The following is a 17,491-nucleotide window of genomic DNA, read 5'->3' on the forward strand; positions in this document are numbered from 1 at the left end:
AATCAGAAAATCCACCCTATGATGGAAATTATGAAGTAGTAATATTACACTCTCATTGCGCATCAATTCCAAGCACGTATATAAATGACAAGTTCCCATGACAGTTTCAATACGTGTGAAAGAAAAGCAGAAGACTCTAAAATATCACTTGAAAGGTTTTTCTCTTATTATTACAAAGTTTCTATATGAATATACAAGTATGGTAATTCTGCACCTTTCGTTCAACTAGCCAGTAGCTGAAAAACATGCATAGGTTTCAATGCACAGAGATAAAAGAAAAATAAAGTTGTGGCAAAATGTCTTTTCTAATATAATGAATGTCTAACTGGAATGTGCCTTATACGGATATTTCTTGATTAAAATAGCATTTCCACTCGATTGGACGGACGGATACATCACAGTAAAATCATTATGTTTTAAGATTATATTATAATGCTACATGTCATAAAAATAAGCATATGATATACAAAATGATATTGAACAAAAATTCTTCTTAAATCACAAAAATAATACATGTTAAAGATTAGTCTACAAACATGTAAATTTTAATATTGACAAGTTTAATGAATACATTCAAAAATTAAAAATGGCAAAATCTTATATAAATATGTGTTATTCTGTATAAATATAGTCTACATGCGTATATATGACTCTAGATTGGTGTATATAATTGTCCAAGAAATGATGTAAAATATCCCCAGCTGTTCTTAATTCAGATTCAGACGTCCTCATCCACTTCTTCACCTGCTTTCAGTTTTGCAATCACCTAAATTATAAAATAGTTATATTTAAACTTCACTTTACTAACATTCATACATGTTCCAGCAAACATAATATATTACTCAATAATGATAATAACAATTTTGTGAAACTGACTTTATTTTAATTAAAATCATGATTTTAAGCTGTCTTTACAAAAAGGTTAGTGTATGTCTTACCTGTTTAAGTCTATTAATCTCTTTGTTGTCTGCATTCTTTGAGGCTGAATTGGTTATCAGTTTCACTCGAGATGCATACCTATAAACACAGAATTTTTAAAGAATCATGTGATTGTGGCTGTGTTAAATCACATGTTAAATCACATGTTAAACAGAAAAACATAAATTCTGTAAAACTGATGGACTCGAAACACTTCAATGGATTGTATTATTCAAAGAAAAATGTAAGATATCTACTCACGTGAGAGAAATCACCGTTTCATCAACATTGTAATCTGCCGGTGACACATTGACAAACATGAGCGTCTTTGCATTGCCCCCAAGGGAGTCCTGCATCAACATGGTCAGCTTGTTGTTACGGTAAGGGATGAAGGACTGCTCACTGGACAGGGCAGAAATCACGTCACCAAGTGCAGACAGAGATTTGTTGATAGAGTTGGCTTCCTGGAATGACATACAAATGTGAATTTAAAGAGGAAACATGATTGAAATAAAATAAACAAACAACCAGAAAATAATCAAACCCTAAAGGTTTTCAATATTCACATATTAATTTTATTATTATTATTATGATAATAAGTTTATAGTGATTCAAACAATTCTAATTAACAATCCCCATATCTTCAATTTTTCATACCTTCAACTGCTCAGCACTTGCATTGGTCTTTGCAACACGTTCACTGCCTGCCAAATCAACTAAGCTCAACTGAAATTTAAACAAAAAGTTGAAAAAGAATGTTAAACAGAAAATATCATTCACACTATTCAAAACCCAATTATACAGTTTTTGTAATTTAAAAAAATCCTTCAATACTTCACCCAGAATATTCCACAGAACTCGTCAATTTAAATGATCGTTAAAGAACTATTTTCATTAGTTCCATACACACCTTGCCCCTCGTCACTGTGCCAGATGTCCTGTTTGTACTTTCAATAATAACACCAACCACCAAATGTGACCTGGAACTCTCTGCGTTCATGCCTAGAAGACAAATAAGTTGACTGTCATCATTATCTTTTAATGCTCTCTGTGTAAAATGCACCCTGAGTTTTAAAGGACACTTCTTACTCGCCTCTATTATCTACATGCCTCTGCCATATTCAATGTCCTCTAAAACTCAGGGTGGTTAGATGGGGCTAAATATGACAACCTGCACTGGAGAAAATCTGCACTTCATTTGTAATATGTAATTAATAAAATTATCTCACTGGCATTTTGTATCTCGTCTACACAAAAGCTTAGGTGCAGTAATTTATGACATATTCTTAAGAGTCAACATTTTGCACAATTTCAATGCATAAATTAGTTTTATCACAGACATCTTTTCCTTACTTGTGCTTGCAACGTGTCTGCTCTTGGAGCCTGCATCAAACAATGCCATAAGTTCTTTGGCATTGTGGGCATCTTTCACCTCTGCTCCCTGGACAAACACCATACCCTTCTTATCTTTCTTAATCTCCATCTTAACATCAGCCTCAGACTTCTTTCCAAACAGATCCAGAAGTTGGTCATTGTACAACTCCAACATATAAACTGACACTTTGAAGAGGAACTTACTCCTGTAATAAACAATCCACAGAACTCGTAAATAAATAAATAAATAAATAAATAAATAAATAAATAAATAAATAAATATAATAATTCAATGTGCTCAATTTACTACTAGATCTTTAACTAATAAACAAATTCAATGTCTGTACAAGTAGTTACAATGAATGAAATTGTGATGTACATAAATGAACTGCTGGGACTTCAGGTAATGACAGCAAAGCAAAATAAAATCAACCACAGACACACTTAGTCACAATATTTTCTGCTCGATTTATTTTGAACTCATAACAGGTAAATGTACTCTCATAACTTACTTGTTTTCCTCAAGTAGCTCAAATATCCTTTCAAATGCCCTTGGTGCTATGCCAGGGGACTTTTGTTCACTATCTCCAATCATGGTGTATGTTTTCCCAGAGCCTGTCTGGCCATAAGCAAATATACACACATTGTAGCCATCTGCTGCAGACTGTACAAGATTCTGAAAATAAAGCAATGTAAATAGTTACATTATTATAAATAATATACAAAAATAACTGATTTAAATGTGCATGGTTGGTCTTACAAAAGGTGCTTTGGTCACAGTGATGACATTATTCGCCCGCTTAAATGAGTTTGAATGAAAATAAATGTGATCTTTAACCCATACGTTATACAGCTGATGATAATTCCCAGCACTGGTAGATCAGTTAACAGAGTGGATTTTTTCCCTTTTATCTAAAAAATGATACTCACTTTAACATCTGGGAATAGGAACAGGGTAGGTATTGTTGTTAAAAAAGAAAATAAAAGAGAAAGGGACTTTTCTGTTTTAAATATTTTAATATTTAAAAAAAACTGAAATGATCAAAAACTGATCCAAAGTTGAAAAATATAGTCATGCATGTCATACTAAATGACAACAAGGTCTAACCTCTTAATATCAAAGTGACATGAACTGGGAATTAACAGCTCTAAAGGGAACAACTTATCTCCCAAATCCTTAGAATTAGAGGGCCATCAACTTTTTATTTCCTAATGTACTTTTTGCATGGAAAGAGGATTGACACAAATCCAATTAACCAATAATGTCTAATTAAGCACATAAACACGAATACTGCAACAGAATGCAAACATGAAACATTGCTAAATCATCTTCAATTGCATCCCTGTATAATCCAGACAAATCCAAAATAAAACTTCTGGTTCTTCACTACAAGGAAGAGATTTATAAAATATATCAACGTATTTCAAATGCATGTGCCCATTGGGACACCACAAAGAAGCACATTATTCCAGCTTTCTTTCCTCGCACATTATTCCACCTTGTTTTCCTCAATCTTACATGAGTGTCCTCAAAGACCTTTTCTTGGGAGTGCTCTGGCATAAAAATCTGGTCAAACTGGAATTCTTTCAATCCACGCTTGCTGTCAACCTGGACTGTATATTCATCTGGAGATTTCAACACCAAGACATTGCCCTGCAAAAGTAAAAGGTAATCAAGTCATTGCATGATGTACATGTTAGGTCTTATTAAGTTATTCATATTAAATTTTTTTGTCCTAAAAATATATAAAATCTGTTTTAAGTGGGTGTGAAACAAGAAAATCTTTATGAATATACGTAATGTTTCTACCTAATAAAAAAGATAAAAGAAGATCAAAATAGTGATTTGTTCATTAAAAAAATAATAAATAAAAAATACCTTTACTTTTTAAAAAGTCATGAAAACAATTCTTACCCTGTCTAATTCACTCTTGCTCATAGGCCTTGCTCTGGCATACACTCTAATCTTTCCTTTCATGTCTTCAACCATGTTGTAATACTTCTTTCTAAGTACCTTTTAAAACAAAACCAAAAATGTGTTTATTCCATTTAAAAATTAAAGAGCATACAATAATGACCTATAATTTGAAGATTTTTATCCCAAATTTTATCCAGTCTTATCTCTGGCTATATTTTCATATTACATGTGCAAATAACAGAATATCAATAAAATCAAATGTGATTTTTAATTGCCTACCCTCTCACTGTTGAAATTTTCAGTCAATACATGGTTCTCCTCTTGCAATCTTTTCACTTCTTTTTCCAGCTCCTCCACCCTGGCCAAGGCCTTGATACCATCACTGGCTGCCACGCCCAGCTGCTCCATCTCGGCCTGCAGCTTCTTGATTTCATTACTTTTGTTATCATTGTCCTATTTTAATAAATAAAAAAGATTCTCCAATCAAAGTCATACTCATATGAAGCAGATGAAGTCATTATTGTAGTTTAAACTTCTCAATTTCTACACAGTTTGAAAGCTATTTGACATGTTTTAATTTCATCAAACACTTTGGACTTTTCCATTCATTCTCAGACAGTGCCTAGTGAACTCTCTCAGTATGATGATAGGGAGAGACAGTAGAAGATCTCTAAGGAGAATATCTCAAATGTAAAATAGCTTTCAAATTATGTGTATAAATTGAAAAGTTAAAACTATGAAAATGAACAAAGAATGCACAATGAACATAAATTCCAAAATTGTTTCTTAAAAGAGAATTATTATAATTCTAAAATATTAACCTGATATTTGTTTATAAATAGAGTGCACTACACAAAATTATCAATATACATATACAAACCTTCTTCAGCTGTTTAAGCTCCTCCTCTTGTGTCTTTAAATTCTCAGCCTGTTTTGCAGATTTCTGCTTTTCCATTTCCATTTTCTTTTCAAGTTCTTTCAAGATTTTCTCATGCTTCTGCTGTTTTGCTTTCTGCAAATTATGTGAATTGAAGATAGGCTAAAATTAGGTTCTTAGAGACAAGCTGTTTCAGCTATTTACTTACAATCCTTGAAATTCAGTCTTAAAATCCAATATCTGGATATTAAAATCCAACAATAATCCAATAAATTCTAATGCAAGGATACACTAAGTGCAGTGATGTTAAAAATTTTCCAGGAAAATATCTTTATATGTCATACTATTATTTAAAAGAAAAATAATAACAAATAGACATTTTTTACTTACATCCTGTGCTGAATTGGCATCTGCTTTCACTTTCTTCATCTCTGCCTCCATTTGTTTCAGTTTGTTGTCTTTCTCAGCACTCTCCTTCTTCACTGCAGCATACTGCTCCTGCAGTTTCTTCAGCATTGCTTCTGACTTGCCATCTCCTGCCTTTCCCTGAGAAAATGCACAAATAACATATCCCTCAGATGTTACATTTTATGATTTTCCCAGTGTGAAGCACAAATGCACCAGTATATAAGGTTATTTGTTTTCTTGAACATATTTAATGTTTGGATATGTTATTAACATGATAAATGCATATTACATGGTTCAATTAAAAATATGACAAATAAAATGTATTCGAATATTTTAAACAAGTTAGTATTAACCAGAGAATAAATTAAACTTACTCTTTCAGGTCTGCCAGCACCAGCACCAGCAGCACCAGCTGCGCCAGCTGCCTCAAGGGCACGTATCTTAAAAATAAATAAATAAATAAATAAATAATTAAATACCATTGGACTATGGTCCAAAGGTGTGATTATAAACTAGTTATTAATTACCCTACAAAAGTTATAAATTGTTATAGCCTTACAGCATCTATAGCAGGAAACTTGAAACAATGTATAATTGCACTTAGTCTATAAAAAGTTAATACTAGATTTTACCCATTAAAGGGAACCTTACAATAAAATAAGGATCGACAATACCTCAAAAAAACTTACCTTTTTCTGTAAAGCTGCAATTTTAGTCTTCTCTTCAGCAGCTCTTTTTTGCTCTTTGGCCTCAAACTGTTCTGAAAGCTTCTTTGTCTGAGCATCTTTTTCAGCCTTTATCTGTTTAAACTTGGCCTAGAATAATATGATAATTGTTGTAGATTCCAGGAGGATGGCAAGTGCATCAAATATGGCTAAAACTTAGTAACAGATTGTTGGCCTATCTATCTGAGATCTACAGTAGTTTTAATCAGTAGCAATATATTTCCACCATACCAGTTACATAATTTCTACCAGAGGTATTATCTACAGAATCCTTATATTAGTAGTGTCCCTTTTCATACCTTCTTCCAAATATTGAGATTTCTTCTGAAATTATCAGTGCACAAAATAATATCAAACCATACCTCTGACTGCTCAACTGCTGCTTTCTGTGATTCTAAACTTTTCTGTAAGTTACTTGCTTTCCCCTCAAGTTCTGCTACTTTATGCTTTGATGCTGTTGCCTCCTTGGCTTTGCCATCTCTTTCTTTCTCAAGTGCAGCCTAAAAGGAGTAAACCTCAATTAATTTGAGTCAATGTGAAAATTTTCTGGTATCTTCGTGAAGAAAAATTGTACCTGAACATCATAAAAAAGGGAGCAACATATTACTATGGATGGGGGCTTTGTAACGTTCCTGGTGAATTTTTCAATGTACTTAAGAAATAAAGGATGTTCATGTTTATGACAGTACTCACTATTTTAGTCTTCAGTTTCTTAATTTCATTGGCTGTATTTATTGGTACATTTGCCAACTGCACCCTCTCCAGTTCATCAGCTCTAGTCTTGGATTCTGCCAGTGACTAGGAAAAAAATTAAAAGAAAAATTGGAATGGTGAAGTTGATTTCTTAAAATGACTGGTACTTAAAATTCTAATCAATGATGTCCTTAATATCTATCTGATTTATGACCTGTTAGCTACATTTGGATAATGCGCTTTGTGTATTACATAAATTACTACATGTTGCTTGACTCCACAAAACCAAATATATGTTCAACTACATGTATTTCACCTTTTCTTTTGCTTTGAGTTCTTCCTGTAGGGACTCTAAAGCCCCTTTCAGCTTCAAGTCTGATTCTGATTTCTGAATCTCAGTTTCCTCCCTAAGATTTGCAATTTGTAGTTTCAGTGCCTCCAGTTCCTCTCTGGTGTTCTCATGTGCCGCTTGCTCCTCTCTCAGTGCAGCCTCAGCTTTGTCTAATTGGGCCTGCAACTCGGACATCTGGGCATTTTGGAGCTGAATATCACAAAATAATATAATTCTGTTAAAAAATTGCCTTTCTGATTTTTAAGGTTAGTTTTAATTTTAAGCAAATGCATACATTTGTTTATTTGTTAATATAAATGCTCTAAATTTGCACTGCTACTGAGCCTAAAATTGGTGTTTTTGGTGTAACTTCAAATTGTTACTACATGCACCCATTAACTGGCAAATTTTTGACACCCAATATGTAAATCCATTGTGTAGTAATAATGTGCACAGTTTCCACTCCTGTACCTCAGCATCCACCTGTTCTGTATCAAGGTCAACCTCCACAGTATCTGTCTTCTGCATTGTTGTTACTGTAACTGCTGCTGGTTGGTCTACTGTCACTGTTGTTGGCAGGCCTGCTGTCACTGTGACGGCTGCTTTTGCAGCTGCCAACTCTTTTTCCAACTGCTGGATAGTTTCTGCCTTCTCCTTTAAAAAATTTCACCAGAAATAATGATAAAAGATGGTTATCTATTAGATGGAACATAAATTCAAGTCATACATATAATAGTATAGTAGATTGTTTGTTTGGTTGTTCTTTCTCATAAAAAATATTAATGAATATGGTCATGGACATGATATTAAAATGGTGGACATACCCATAGTCATATATGTTTCTTTTTTTTATGGCAAAAAGCATAAATTATTCAGTAAAACTTAAACTGCACATTTTAATTCAAATTGATTACAAGGAAGACTTGACTGTTACATTAAGTTCCAACTTACTTTGTCTTCCTCTTCCAGTGAAGAAACTTTTTCTTTCAGGGTGTCATTGTCAGATTCCAACTCAGATATTTTGTCTTCAAGCTCAGATATTTGCTGTTCCAGTTTCTCCAACTCTTCTTTTCCAACTCCTAAACAAAAAATAGAATGAATATAAAAAGAAAAGTAACAAATATAAATAACAGGAATTCACTTGGTTTTCAAAAAAAAAAAAAAAATTTATTTGTTACATTTTCGTCCTTAAATAACTTCTCCTAATCTTCAAATAAACTGCCCTCTAATCTTTTTACCCATAAAAAAAAGTACAGGAACAAAACCACCAATATCTGTAGCTACAATATCTAAGACACCGAATTGCATTCAAAGTAGAAATCATTCTGTTTAACAATAGCATTTTTACCTGTAGCACTGCTTCCCATCATTGCTGCTGCAGGCTTCCATTTCTCAGGTATCACCCCAGTCTTCAACATGGCCAGTGCTGTGAGCTTCAGCTCTGCCTTGGTGACTTCCTCGCCTGACTTCTCAAGTTCAGCAAAAAGTTTTTGGGCATCAGCATCCCTAATTAACAAAATTTGAAACCATTTACATAGTGCAATGGACTGAGATATTATAGGCATCTTAAAATGGTCAGTATTATTCAAATTGAAGAAAAGATCTCCCCCTACCCCACAAAAAATTATTCTGCATGTCTTTTTTTTTTAAATAATCACATAAATATTAGTAAATAACATAAATAAGGTGTCCTTCAAGTTTCTGCCTATTGCTAGTATTGTATGCCAGCATTTACTATTTTCAAATATTGTTATGCTTATAATATAATATAATTATTTTACCTGTCTGCCTCCTCTGGTGCCTTCCCATTCTTTTCTGTATATTTCTTGGCCCAAGCCTCTGTATTCTGTTTACACTTATCATACTTTGTCATCACTTTTGGAGTCTCCTTTTCTGCTGCACCATGGTTGGTTTCCACTTTCTTAGCAGCAGCTGATACTTCAGCATGCACCAGTTTGGCCTAAAGAAAATTTTTTAAAAATGAGCATGCATGTCATATTTTTATTTACATAGAATTTTTGTGCCAAATTACTTTTTTTTGTTGGTAAAAAAAAAAATTTACAATACTGACCCAACACCGAAAAAAATCTGTTTACCATTTTCAAAGAAATTGTTTACACAGACACCATTTCAAGAGCTTATAAAATGTTTTCCAATTAAACACTGGCGATAACTGTTGTTCACCAAACATCCATGAAATAAATCAGTAGGATTATCACCTCATCAACCACAGCTTTTAGCAACAACTTCAGATTCTGAGAATCCTGGTCAGACTTCTTCCCTGCCTCCTGCTTGGCCATGGCTTTGATCACTTTCTTCATGTCTCTCTCCATGGTTTTCTTTTCTCTTTCCTTTTCTTTCATCTGGTGGTCATGTTCCTAGAAATTGTGAACCAATAAATTAAAATGTGTTATTGGATAACTCTCATTAAAATTGATGACGTTCACTAGAATAATTATAAAGTCTGGAATAAATGAAAGCCAAAAGATCAAAATCAAGTCAATTTACTTGTTTTACAATGTGTTCACTTCAGAGGTAGCCCAAGGATATATACTTACCTTCTCTTTCTCTTTTAACTGTTTCTCTAGTTCCTTAATGTTGTTCTCCAGATCTGCCTTCAGCTGTGCATGAACAGTGGCATCAATACCCCCAGAACTAGTACTGCCTGCACTGACCTGAACACAAAACATCTCTCTGAGAAACGTGTTTCAAGAAAATTTCCAAGAAAAGTTCAAAACACTATGCCAATTTACACCTTGCACAAGAGAGACATTATTTCACTTAATAAGCAATTTTAAAAAAATATGAAAGTGTTCACAAATTAATTGTATTCAAGCATTATAAAGCACCATTTCCCCTGACAAGTAAGACAATTCTTCAAAGCAATAGTTCTAATTACCTAAACATATAAATGTTAAACTTTAAATGCAAGCAATCATTAAGAGTTCACTCTGGTACCTCTGCTGTGACAGCTCCAGAGACTGCCGCTGCAGCTAAAGCTGCCTTCAGCTGCTCCAGTAGTCCAGACTTCTCTGCCTCCACTGTAGACAGGGAGGCACTCTTTGCCAACACTTCAGCCTGCAGCCCTGATATCTCTCCCTGTAACTTGCTGTTTGTTTCTTGGAGAGCAGCGATCTGTTTGTGCAGGTCTGCAAGCTCTGCCTGTGTCTTTTCTAGCTCTGCAACTACCTCTGGGTCCTGTACCTTGATCTACATGTGGACATTTAGAAAATGTTAAAATTGATTTACTTGACCAAAACATTATTCTGTTTTCTTACAACACAGCACACAATACAGATTGGCACATAAAATGTATGATTGGCAGAAGAAACAAATCCACTTAAAAATATTTCACAAATAAGAAACAGAATATTTACTTCTACGGTCTTAATTTCTGGCTCAACCACTGTCACTGGTTTGGGCTCAACTTTGGGTGCTTCTGGAACCTTGCCCTCTTTCAGCTGTTCTAAGGTTGTGATTTTGGTATCTAACTTGTGAACCATACCATCTGTTTCTTCTTTCATCACATAAAATTCCTTGATTGAATCCGTTCTAAAATGTAATTGTAATTTCTCACATCATTTACAGGTCTTTTTTGAATTTTCTCTTTTCCTGAGATGATTTAAATTTTTTGTCAATATTAGATTCAGAATAAAAGTTAATTATAAAAAATAAAGACAATTTAATGAATTCAGCTTCCTTTCAACTAAACAAACCTGCAGAATACTAAATGTTAAAAGTCTTTTTTTATCAACATGCATTGTAGCTGTCAGCATTTGAAACGCAAAGAAATCAACAGTTCAGTAATGAGCCAATGTGATTAAAAGAAAAAAAGGCCCAATACTGTAAATAATAATTATATAGTAAAGAGACCTGTCCTCCTCTTTTGGCTCTCTGCCATTTTGCTGTTTAAAGTCCTCCTCCCATTTCTTGATGTCATTTTCAAGGTTTTTACTTTCCTCCATCATTATGATTCTTTCTGACTCTACTTTCTTAATATTTTCCTGAAGAAAAGGAATATAATACTTGATATTGAATTACTGACAGGATGCAAACAATAAATAAATAAATATTTCAAGAAATTGTCAATAATTGAAATTCTAAACCCCCAGAAAAATGTTTTTAAATACTGATTTCTAGAAACATATTCAAAGAAATAATGGCATCTCAAAAACAACTCTTTCATAGCTGCATGTCCTACTCAATATTGCAGACCTCAGAAAAAGATGAACCAACACTCCATTACATATGCTTTCATTTTAAATATATTTCTAAAAATCCAACAAGCATGAAATAAAATGTCTCACCTCGGCCTTTTTCTTGTCTTCCTCACTTGACACTGTCACTGCTGCAGCTACTACTGTAAACTGTGTCTGAAGTGCTTCGTAATTAGCTCTCAATTCAGCAACATCACCAAGCTGAGCCTTTAGAGAGTCATACTTAGCCTGCACTTCCAACAGTTCCTATAATAAAAATAAAAATAAATAGATTCAGTGTGAATAGGTAACATTCCGTGGATGAATAATAAATTATATGTGAAAAATATTTTGCACGAAGTTAACTTAGTTGTACAGTGAAATTAAAGAGAACATTTTAAAAATGAAATGAGTTTGTCATTGTTAAACTTTACCTACTAAAAGGATACACCTTACATGTAATGTTGAACCTAATTTCAGACTTTGATAAGTGGCTGTTTGTTTTAGTAAAACTACTTTCTACATATAATCCTTCATCCCAAATAACGAGAGACTCACTCGCTGAACATTGGTCAAATCTTGCACAAGTTTATTTCTCTCTTCATGGAATTTCTTTCTGTCTTCTTGGAACTCCTCTCTTTCTTTGTTGGTCCTTTCTCTTTCTTCTGCCATCTTGTTTCTTTCTTCTGCCATCTTGTTTCTTTCTTCTTCCATTCTCAAACGTTCTTCCTCAGACATGTCTTTGACCACCACCTTGGTTGCTGTGACAGCAGAGGGAACAGGAGCACTGGTCACCACAGTATCTGTAGCAGGTTTTGATTCAACATGCACTGCCTGAAAGCAAAAAAAAAAAAAGTTAAAAACATAATTTCTTTTTACTGATAAATTTGAAATGTCTTATTAAGATGTTTTATATTATACCTATAATTAAAAAAAACTCAAATATTATACAAATATTATAATTATAATCATCCATCTCATTAGATTATAAAAATTCTACTAAATTGTTTCTAATTTTAAGTGCATTCCAAACATTGTGAAGTAATTGGAAAGCCTACCATTGTCTTGTGTTCTTCTTCCTTAATAGTTGTAGCCACTATGGCCACTCCTGCAGCTGCAGCTTGAGCACGGGCATTCTCTAATTCCTCATGCATCTTCTTCAATTCTTCCTCCAACTTGATTACCTTATCTTTTTCATGTTGAAGTGCTTCATTGAGAACCTAAGGAACATTTAAAAAAATGACTTTACAAAAAAGGTTTACTTTGTTAAAATCCTTTTAATGTTCAAAAAAATATAGTGCTTCTTCAATGTCATAGCTAGCCAACACTGTTTTTTTCTAGTTTAAATAAGGACACAACACAGATAACGTGTAACAGCAATTTGAAAAGAATGTCATCAGGTTTTACACATTAAATTATTTTTATAAAATGTTAAATCATTTAAAATATCTGAGATAGTTTTATTTAAAATGGGCTCATTATTACCTTTCTTTCCTCCTCCTCTTTTAAACGAAGTTCTTCATATTTCTTTGAAAACTCTTCATCTTTCTGAGCCAAAACAACATGCATTTCTTCTCCATGCATCTTCTTGAGTGCTTCAATTTCTTCCAGGTATTTCTTTTCCTTTTCTGCAAACTGTACTCTCTCATCTTCAAGTGTCTTGTTAGCTATAAGTAAAAATTTTTGTTAATTACAAGAAATAAAAAATACAATAAAAAGAATTAAAAGAATACCTTGAACTGAGGAAGCAAAAACCAAGTTTTTGAAGCAATTATACAATAAGATTATGTTAATATGGTACTTGCAAGAAACTGTACTGGAAAAAGTTACAATCACAGAAGTAATCAATTTTACCTTTTGACAATGCAATGCCAGCTTCATCCAATTTGTGAGTAAACTCAACCGTTATTTCATCCTAGAAATGTCACAAAATTAAAGAAGAATAGATTGGCTCATAACATGCTCAGTTTTAAAACAGATGCAACTGAAATCATGTAGGACAAAGCATAAAACTGTTTTTTTTTTTTTACTTATATTTAAAAAAGGAATGTGCTTCTTAAATGCACAAGCTTGTTTTTTTTTGTAACTACTCACATATACTATGTTTTATTTATTTTTAATATCTCAGCTTTTCTATGCTTTCAGTAACATTGCCTTTACTTTTCAACCATCAATATCATAAAACTGAAATGATATATTACTTTTTCTTTCTCCAGCTGGTCCACTTCTATTTTGTTTTTTATGAGCAGTGCTCTCTTGTCTCGCAACAATTCATTGTTACGCTTGGACAGACTCTGAAATGAAGGCCAGCTTACAATTAACATAAATTTAATATCAACCACATTGTCTACACAAGCTATAGATGTTATAAATTTTAAAAACATTATAAATAGATTTTTTTACTTTTTAATATCTGCATATTAAGATCACTTTTGACTTCTACCCAATTCTACCCAAAGCTTACACAGATATAAAGCATACACATCTCTTTTAAAGACTGTTCAATAAAAATGACCATAAACACCAAGAATCTAATCAAACTTACTGCTAACATGCTATCCCAGTAGAGCTGTTTCTGACTGAGTTCTTCCCTGTGCACATTGATTACATGGCGAAATGTGCTGACCTTCTCAGCATACTGATGACGTAGGTTGAGGACAAACAGGTTAAACTGGCCCTAGAAATAAAATATAATACTTGTGACAAATATTAATTTCATAGGGGTATGGTGTCATCTGGTTCCATATAACATTCTTACTTGAAATAACACTATCAGTTTATAGCAGGTTGGTTAGTTGATATTATAAAACACACCTATTTACTGAAAATATGGAAGCAATGATAAGAAAATAAATCTGGTCCAATATAACATTCTTACTTGTAATACCACTACCAGTTTATAGTTGAGATTATAAAACACACCAAAATGCGGAAACAATGATAAGAAAATAAATGCCCTCACCTGGGTTTCATTTTCAATGTCTTTGTAAGCATCCTGGATTTGCTGCACAATCAAGATATGACTTCCTTTCATTTTCTTCATGTCGTCTACAATCTTTGCAATACAATTCCGCGCCTGCAGGTATGGAATATAAGCTTGCTGTTCCCCGTGTAGCTCTGGTGGCGCAAGCATAGGGGAGGATGTACGGGATGTGATACTTTGTGTATCCGCATTATCTCCACCGATGTCTCCGATTCTGTTCTCTGCTTTGGCCTCAGACACACTGATAATGCTTGGACCTAAGAAAGGATAAAAGAAGCTAAAGGCCAAGACCTAACAGAACCTGCCAGAAATGGTATGCAAAATGTTATGCAAAAATGGTATGCAAAATATTAGAAGATAAAGATTGAGGAGAAAGTTAAGTCTATACCCCAAAGGAGTGCTTGGCTGTGTTAAAGGTAATAATCCATGAGTACAGCTACAGTGTGTACAGAACAACTGTGTACAACTGATTTGTTTATAGAGCTAGAAATTTATAGTGATGGTGTGTGAGAAAAAGTATTTCCTAGGCTTATGTTAAGATGTAAAATGCTCATCAATTACTTCAATATTTCCTCTACTTAAAGAAACTACAAAATATTAATTTGATGTACATGACTTTGTTACTGGTCTGGTGAAAATTGATCATTTACCTAAATTAAGAAATCACATTACAGTAAACCCAGAAATTATTGTTAAAAACATAAAAATGAGTAATTGTGTCCAGGTAAGTATAGATTTGTTGTTGTTGTTGTGACCTAATCCAACTCACCAGGAGACTTCGTGTGTCTTTGTGAAGCAGCTGACTGTGGTCTGGATTCTGTAGCACCTCCAGAGGATGGGCGGACTATGGGCTCTTCATTCTCATCAATCCAAGCATCTAAAATTTAACAAATCTGGTATGTTTCATGGCTTTAATGTTGACTGTAGTGCACCATCTTGTTTATCTTACTTTTGTAATGCTCACAATGAGAAATAAATACTTTCAATTCACTATAGAGAAATTCATAGCAAAAAATAAAGAGGCATACCTTTTGCAGTATGGGAAGACTTCATAGAGACCATGCTTCCCATCTGAGAAGCTTGCTCATCATCTATGGGTTGAACTACATTCTTATTCAAAAATGGCAGTGGTGACTTGCGTGCGCTGGCTACACTGGCTGGACGTGTTTCTGTCTCCAGGCTTGGACTTCTTTTACCTGGAGTACCTCTTGCTGAAGGAGGGTTAAGGTTCTGACTAGAGGTACCAGGCTCAGGAGTCTTTTCATTCTCTTCCTCGTCTCCTTTCTGAAATGACAGGCATTGTATTTCAAAAATAAATACAACAGAGATAAAGATGACCATAGCCCCATGTTCAAAATGGCCCTCACTGATGTACGTGTGTTCATATGTTGAAAGTATGCTGAGATGAAAATCTCACAACTCATATAAGTCATATTTAATTCATAAAAGTCATATTTAAGTGTAAACATATAACAAGAAATCAAAATATACTGATTTAATGAAGTGGATCATTATAAAAAGTAAGTGCTCAAAGAACTTACCAAGTACAATTTCTGTTTAACTCACCTCTTTCTCGCTGTCAATCTGATTGCTTTCAACAGCTTCCTTCACAGATATAACACTTCCTTTCTGTGGAACACTGCCACCTGAGTTCCCCTCATCTTCCCCTGGTTTCTCATATGTACCAGGCAATGAAGGGTCATCTAAAGGATTTTTAAATATTTCACTTTAAGTCTATAATATACATTTTTGCACTCTCTCTCTCTCTCTCTCTCTCTCTCTCTCTCAAACACATGCACACACTTACTTTCACCTCAAGGTATGACATAATAATTCAAGATGCTATTTTATGAAATACCATAAAAAAGCAGAATCTTGAAGCATTTTGTAATATTTAACTATGAAATGACTATATAGAGAGTACATAAATCAATTGTCTTAATATAAATCCTTTTACAAATTGCAGTTTATCTTAGTCTTTTATAGTATATTTGTAGGAACCTGTATTTCCATGAAATTGTTCAAAACATTAGATCAAATTTAATTAAAAACAATACCTTTCAAGCCTTTGTAAGTAGGAGTTTCTGGCTTGACTCTAACATTTCTTCTTTTAATCTTTTCTCTAGTTGCCATCTATGACTGGTTAATTCCTGGCCAGCAGGAATATTGATCTAAAACAAAAACAGTTTCATGTAATATAGATATTGAATTAATGACTTTGTTTGATGTGATTTCTACATATAAAAAATACATGCATTTGTATGTACATGTATTTTGGACCACTACTGTAACAGTTAAATGCAAATTCATTTACTGGACAGCTTGTAACTTTTACGAATGTGTTCATAGACGAACAATTACTGGCACTATTAAAAGCATATTAAATGCGGTATTGCCAGTAAAGCTACTTCTAGCACTTGCAATACCAGTACTACTACTAGTACTACTCTAGTGGAATTATAAACGTAACAAGCAATAATGAACTGTTTAATTTTCTTATGGGTGCTCAAGACGTAGATATGCTTAGAATGGTTATGTGTTTTGTAAATAGATGCTTCCAACAAAGGGAACAGGCCTTCTCTTAATACATTGTACTCTTTCTTGTGTATGTATTCAAATTAATCACCTATAGATTATCATTATACATTTTATATATATATATTTTTATAAACTAATTTATTGGTATTATTATACATGTAAACATTAAAATCATGTATATTTATTCATTTACTTGTTTGTGTTGTTATAGTTAGATGTACTGTCTTTGATTGTACCTTATTTGTGAAGGTGTATCAATAAAGAATCTGTAATCTGTAACGCCGAGCACCTTGCAATAAAATAAAATATCCGTCGTGTAAAATCCACATCAATAAACTAAATGTACGAAAGCGTAATGTTTGCTAATTCAATATGTTAAATATAGTAAGTCTGAGAACCACAAAACTGCGATAATCAACTCACCACAGACGAAAAATAACGATAGCTAAAATGTCCATTTACGCCTCCATCTTGATTATCTTGTTGACATTGTTGTAGCGACACTAAAGCAAATGACGTATTACACACAT

At 33.3% G+C, this 17,491-nt stretch overlaps 1 protein-coding gene across 1 annotated transcript; it reads right to left on the reverse strand.

Moving 5' to 3' along the window:
• Window positions 1–144: 144 nt before the first annotated feature.
• On the reverse strand, window positions 145–17,487 carry LOC106152323 (uncharacterized). Its single transcript, XM_013525853.2, has 39 exons — window positions 17,385–17,487; window positions 16,481–16,594; window positions 15,990–16,126; window positions 15,452–15,707; window positions 15,193–15,300; window positions 14,403–14,680; window positions 13,986–14,117; window positions 13,642–13,734; window positions 13,295–13,355; window positions 12,926–13,107; window positions 12,499–12,660; window positions 11,999–12,274; window positions 11,552–11,707; window positions 11,118–11,248; window positions 10,622–10,796; window positions 10,203–10,454; window positions 9,803–9,919; window positions 9,464–9,622; window positions 9,026–9,204; window positions 8,593–8,750; window positions 8,196–8,323; window positions 7,716–7,898; window positions 7,230–7,454; window positions 6,914–7,018; window positions 6,583–6,720; window positions 6,185–6,310; window positions 5,870–5,935; window positions 5,478–5,633; window positions 5,091–5,222; window positions 4,490–4,663; window positions 4,208–4,306; window positions 3,812–3,946; window positions 2,805–2,968; window positions 2,272–2,498; window positions 1,829–1,920; window positions 1,576–1,644; window positions 1,180–1,382; window positions 939–1,017; window positions 145–766 (listed from the first exon to the last, which is right to left on the reverse strand). Exons 2-39 carry the CDS (start codon window positions 16,554–16,556, stop codon window positions 719–721), a joined length of 5,637 nt encoding a protein of 1,878 aa, XP_013381307.2. The 5' UTR covers window positions 16,557–16,594; window positions 17,385–17,487; the 3' UTR covers window positions 145–718.
• Between the last annotated feature and the right edge of the window lie 4 nt (window positions 17,488–17,491).

The sequence above is a fragment of the Lingula anatina genome, chromosome 1 (genome assembly GCF_051362555.1).
Source record: "Lingula anatina isolate TDL-2025a chromosome 1, LinAna3.0, whole genome shotgun sequence".
NCBI classification, from domain to species: domain Eukaryota; kingdom Metazoa; phylum Brachiopoda; class Lingulata; order Lingulida; family Lingulidae; genus Lingula; species Lingula anatina.

Excerpts from the sequence above, each read along its gene's own strand:
- LOC106152323 (XM_013525853.2), bottom strand. The coding sequence starts at position 16,556 with ATGGCAACTAGAGAAAAGATTAAAAGAAGAAATGTTAGAGTCAAGCCA. Across the intron at positions 15,301-15,451 it reads GTCTTCCCATACTGCAAAAG|ATGCTTGGATTGATGAGAAT; the intron begins GTATGCCTCTTT and ends GTTAAATTTTAG. Across the intron at positions 4,307-4,489 it reads AAAATTTCAACAGTGAGAGG|GTACTTAGAAAGAAGTATTA; the intron begins GTAGGCAATTAA and ends TTGTTTTAAAAG.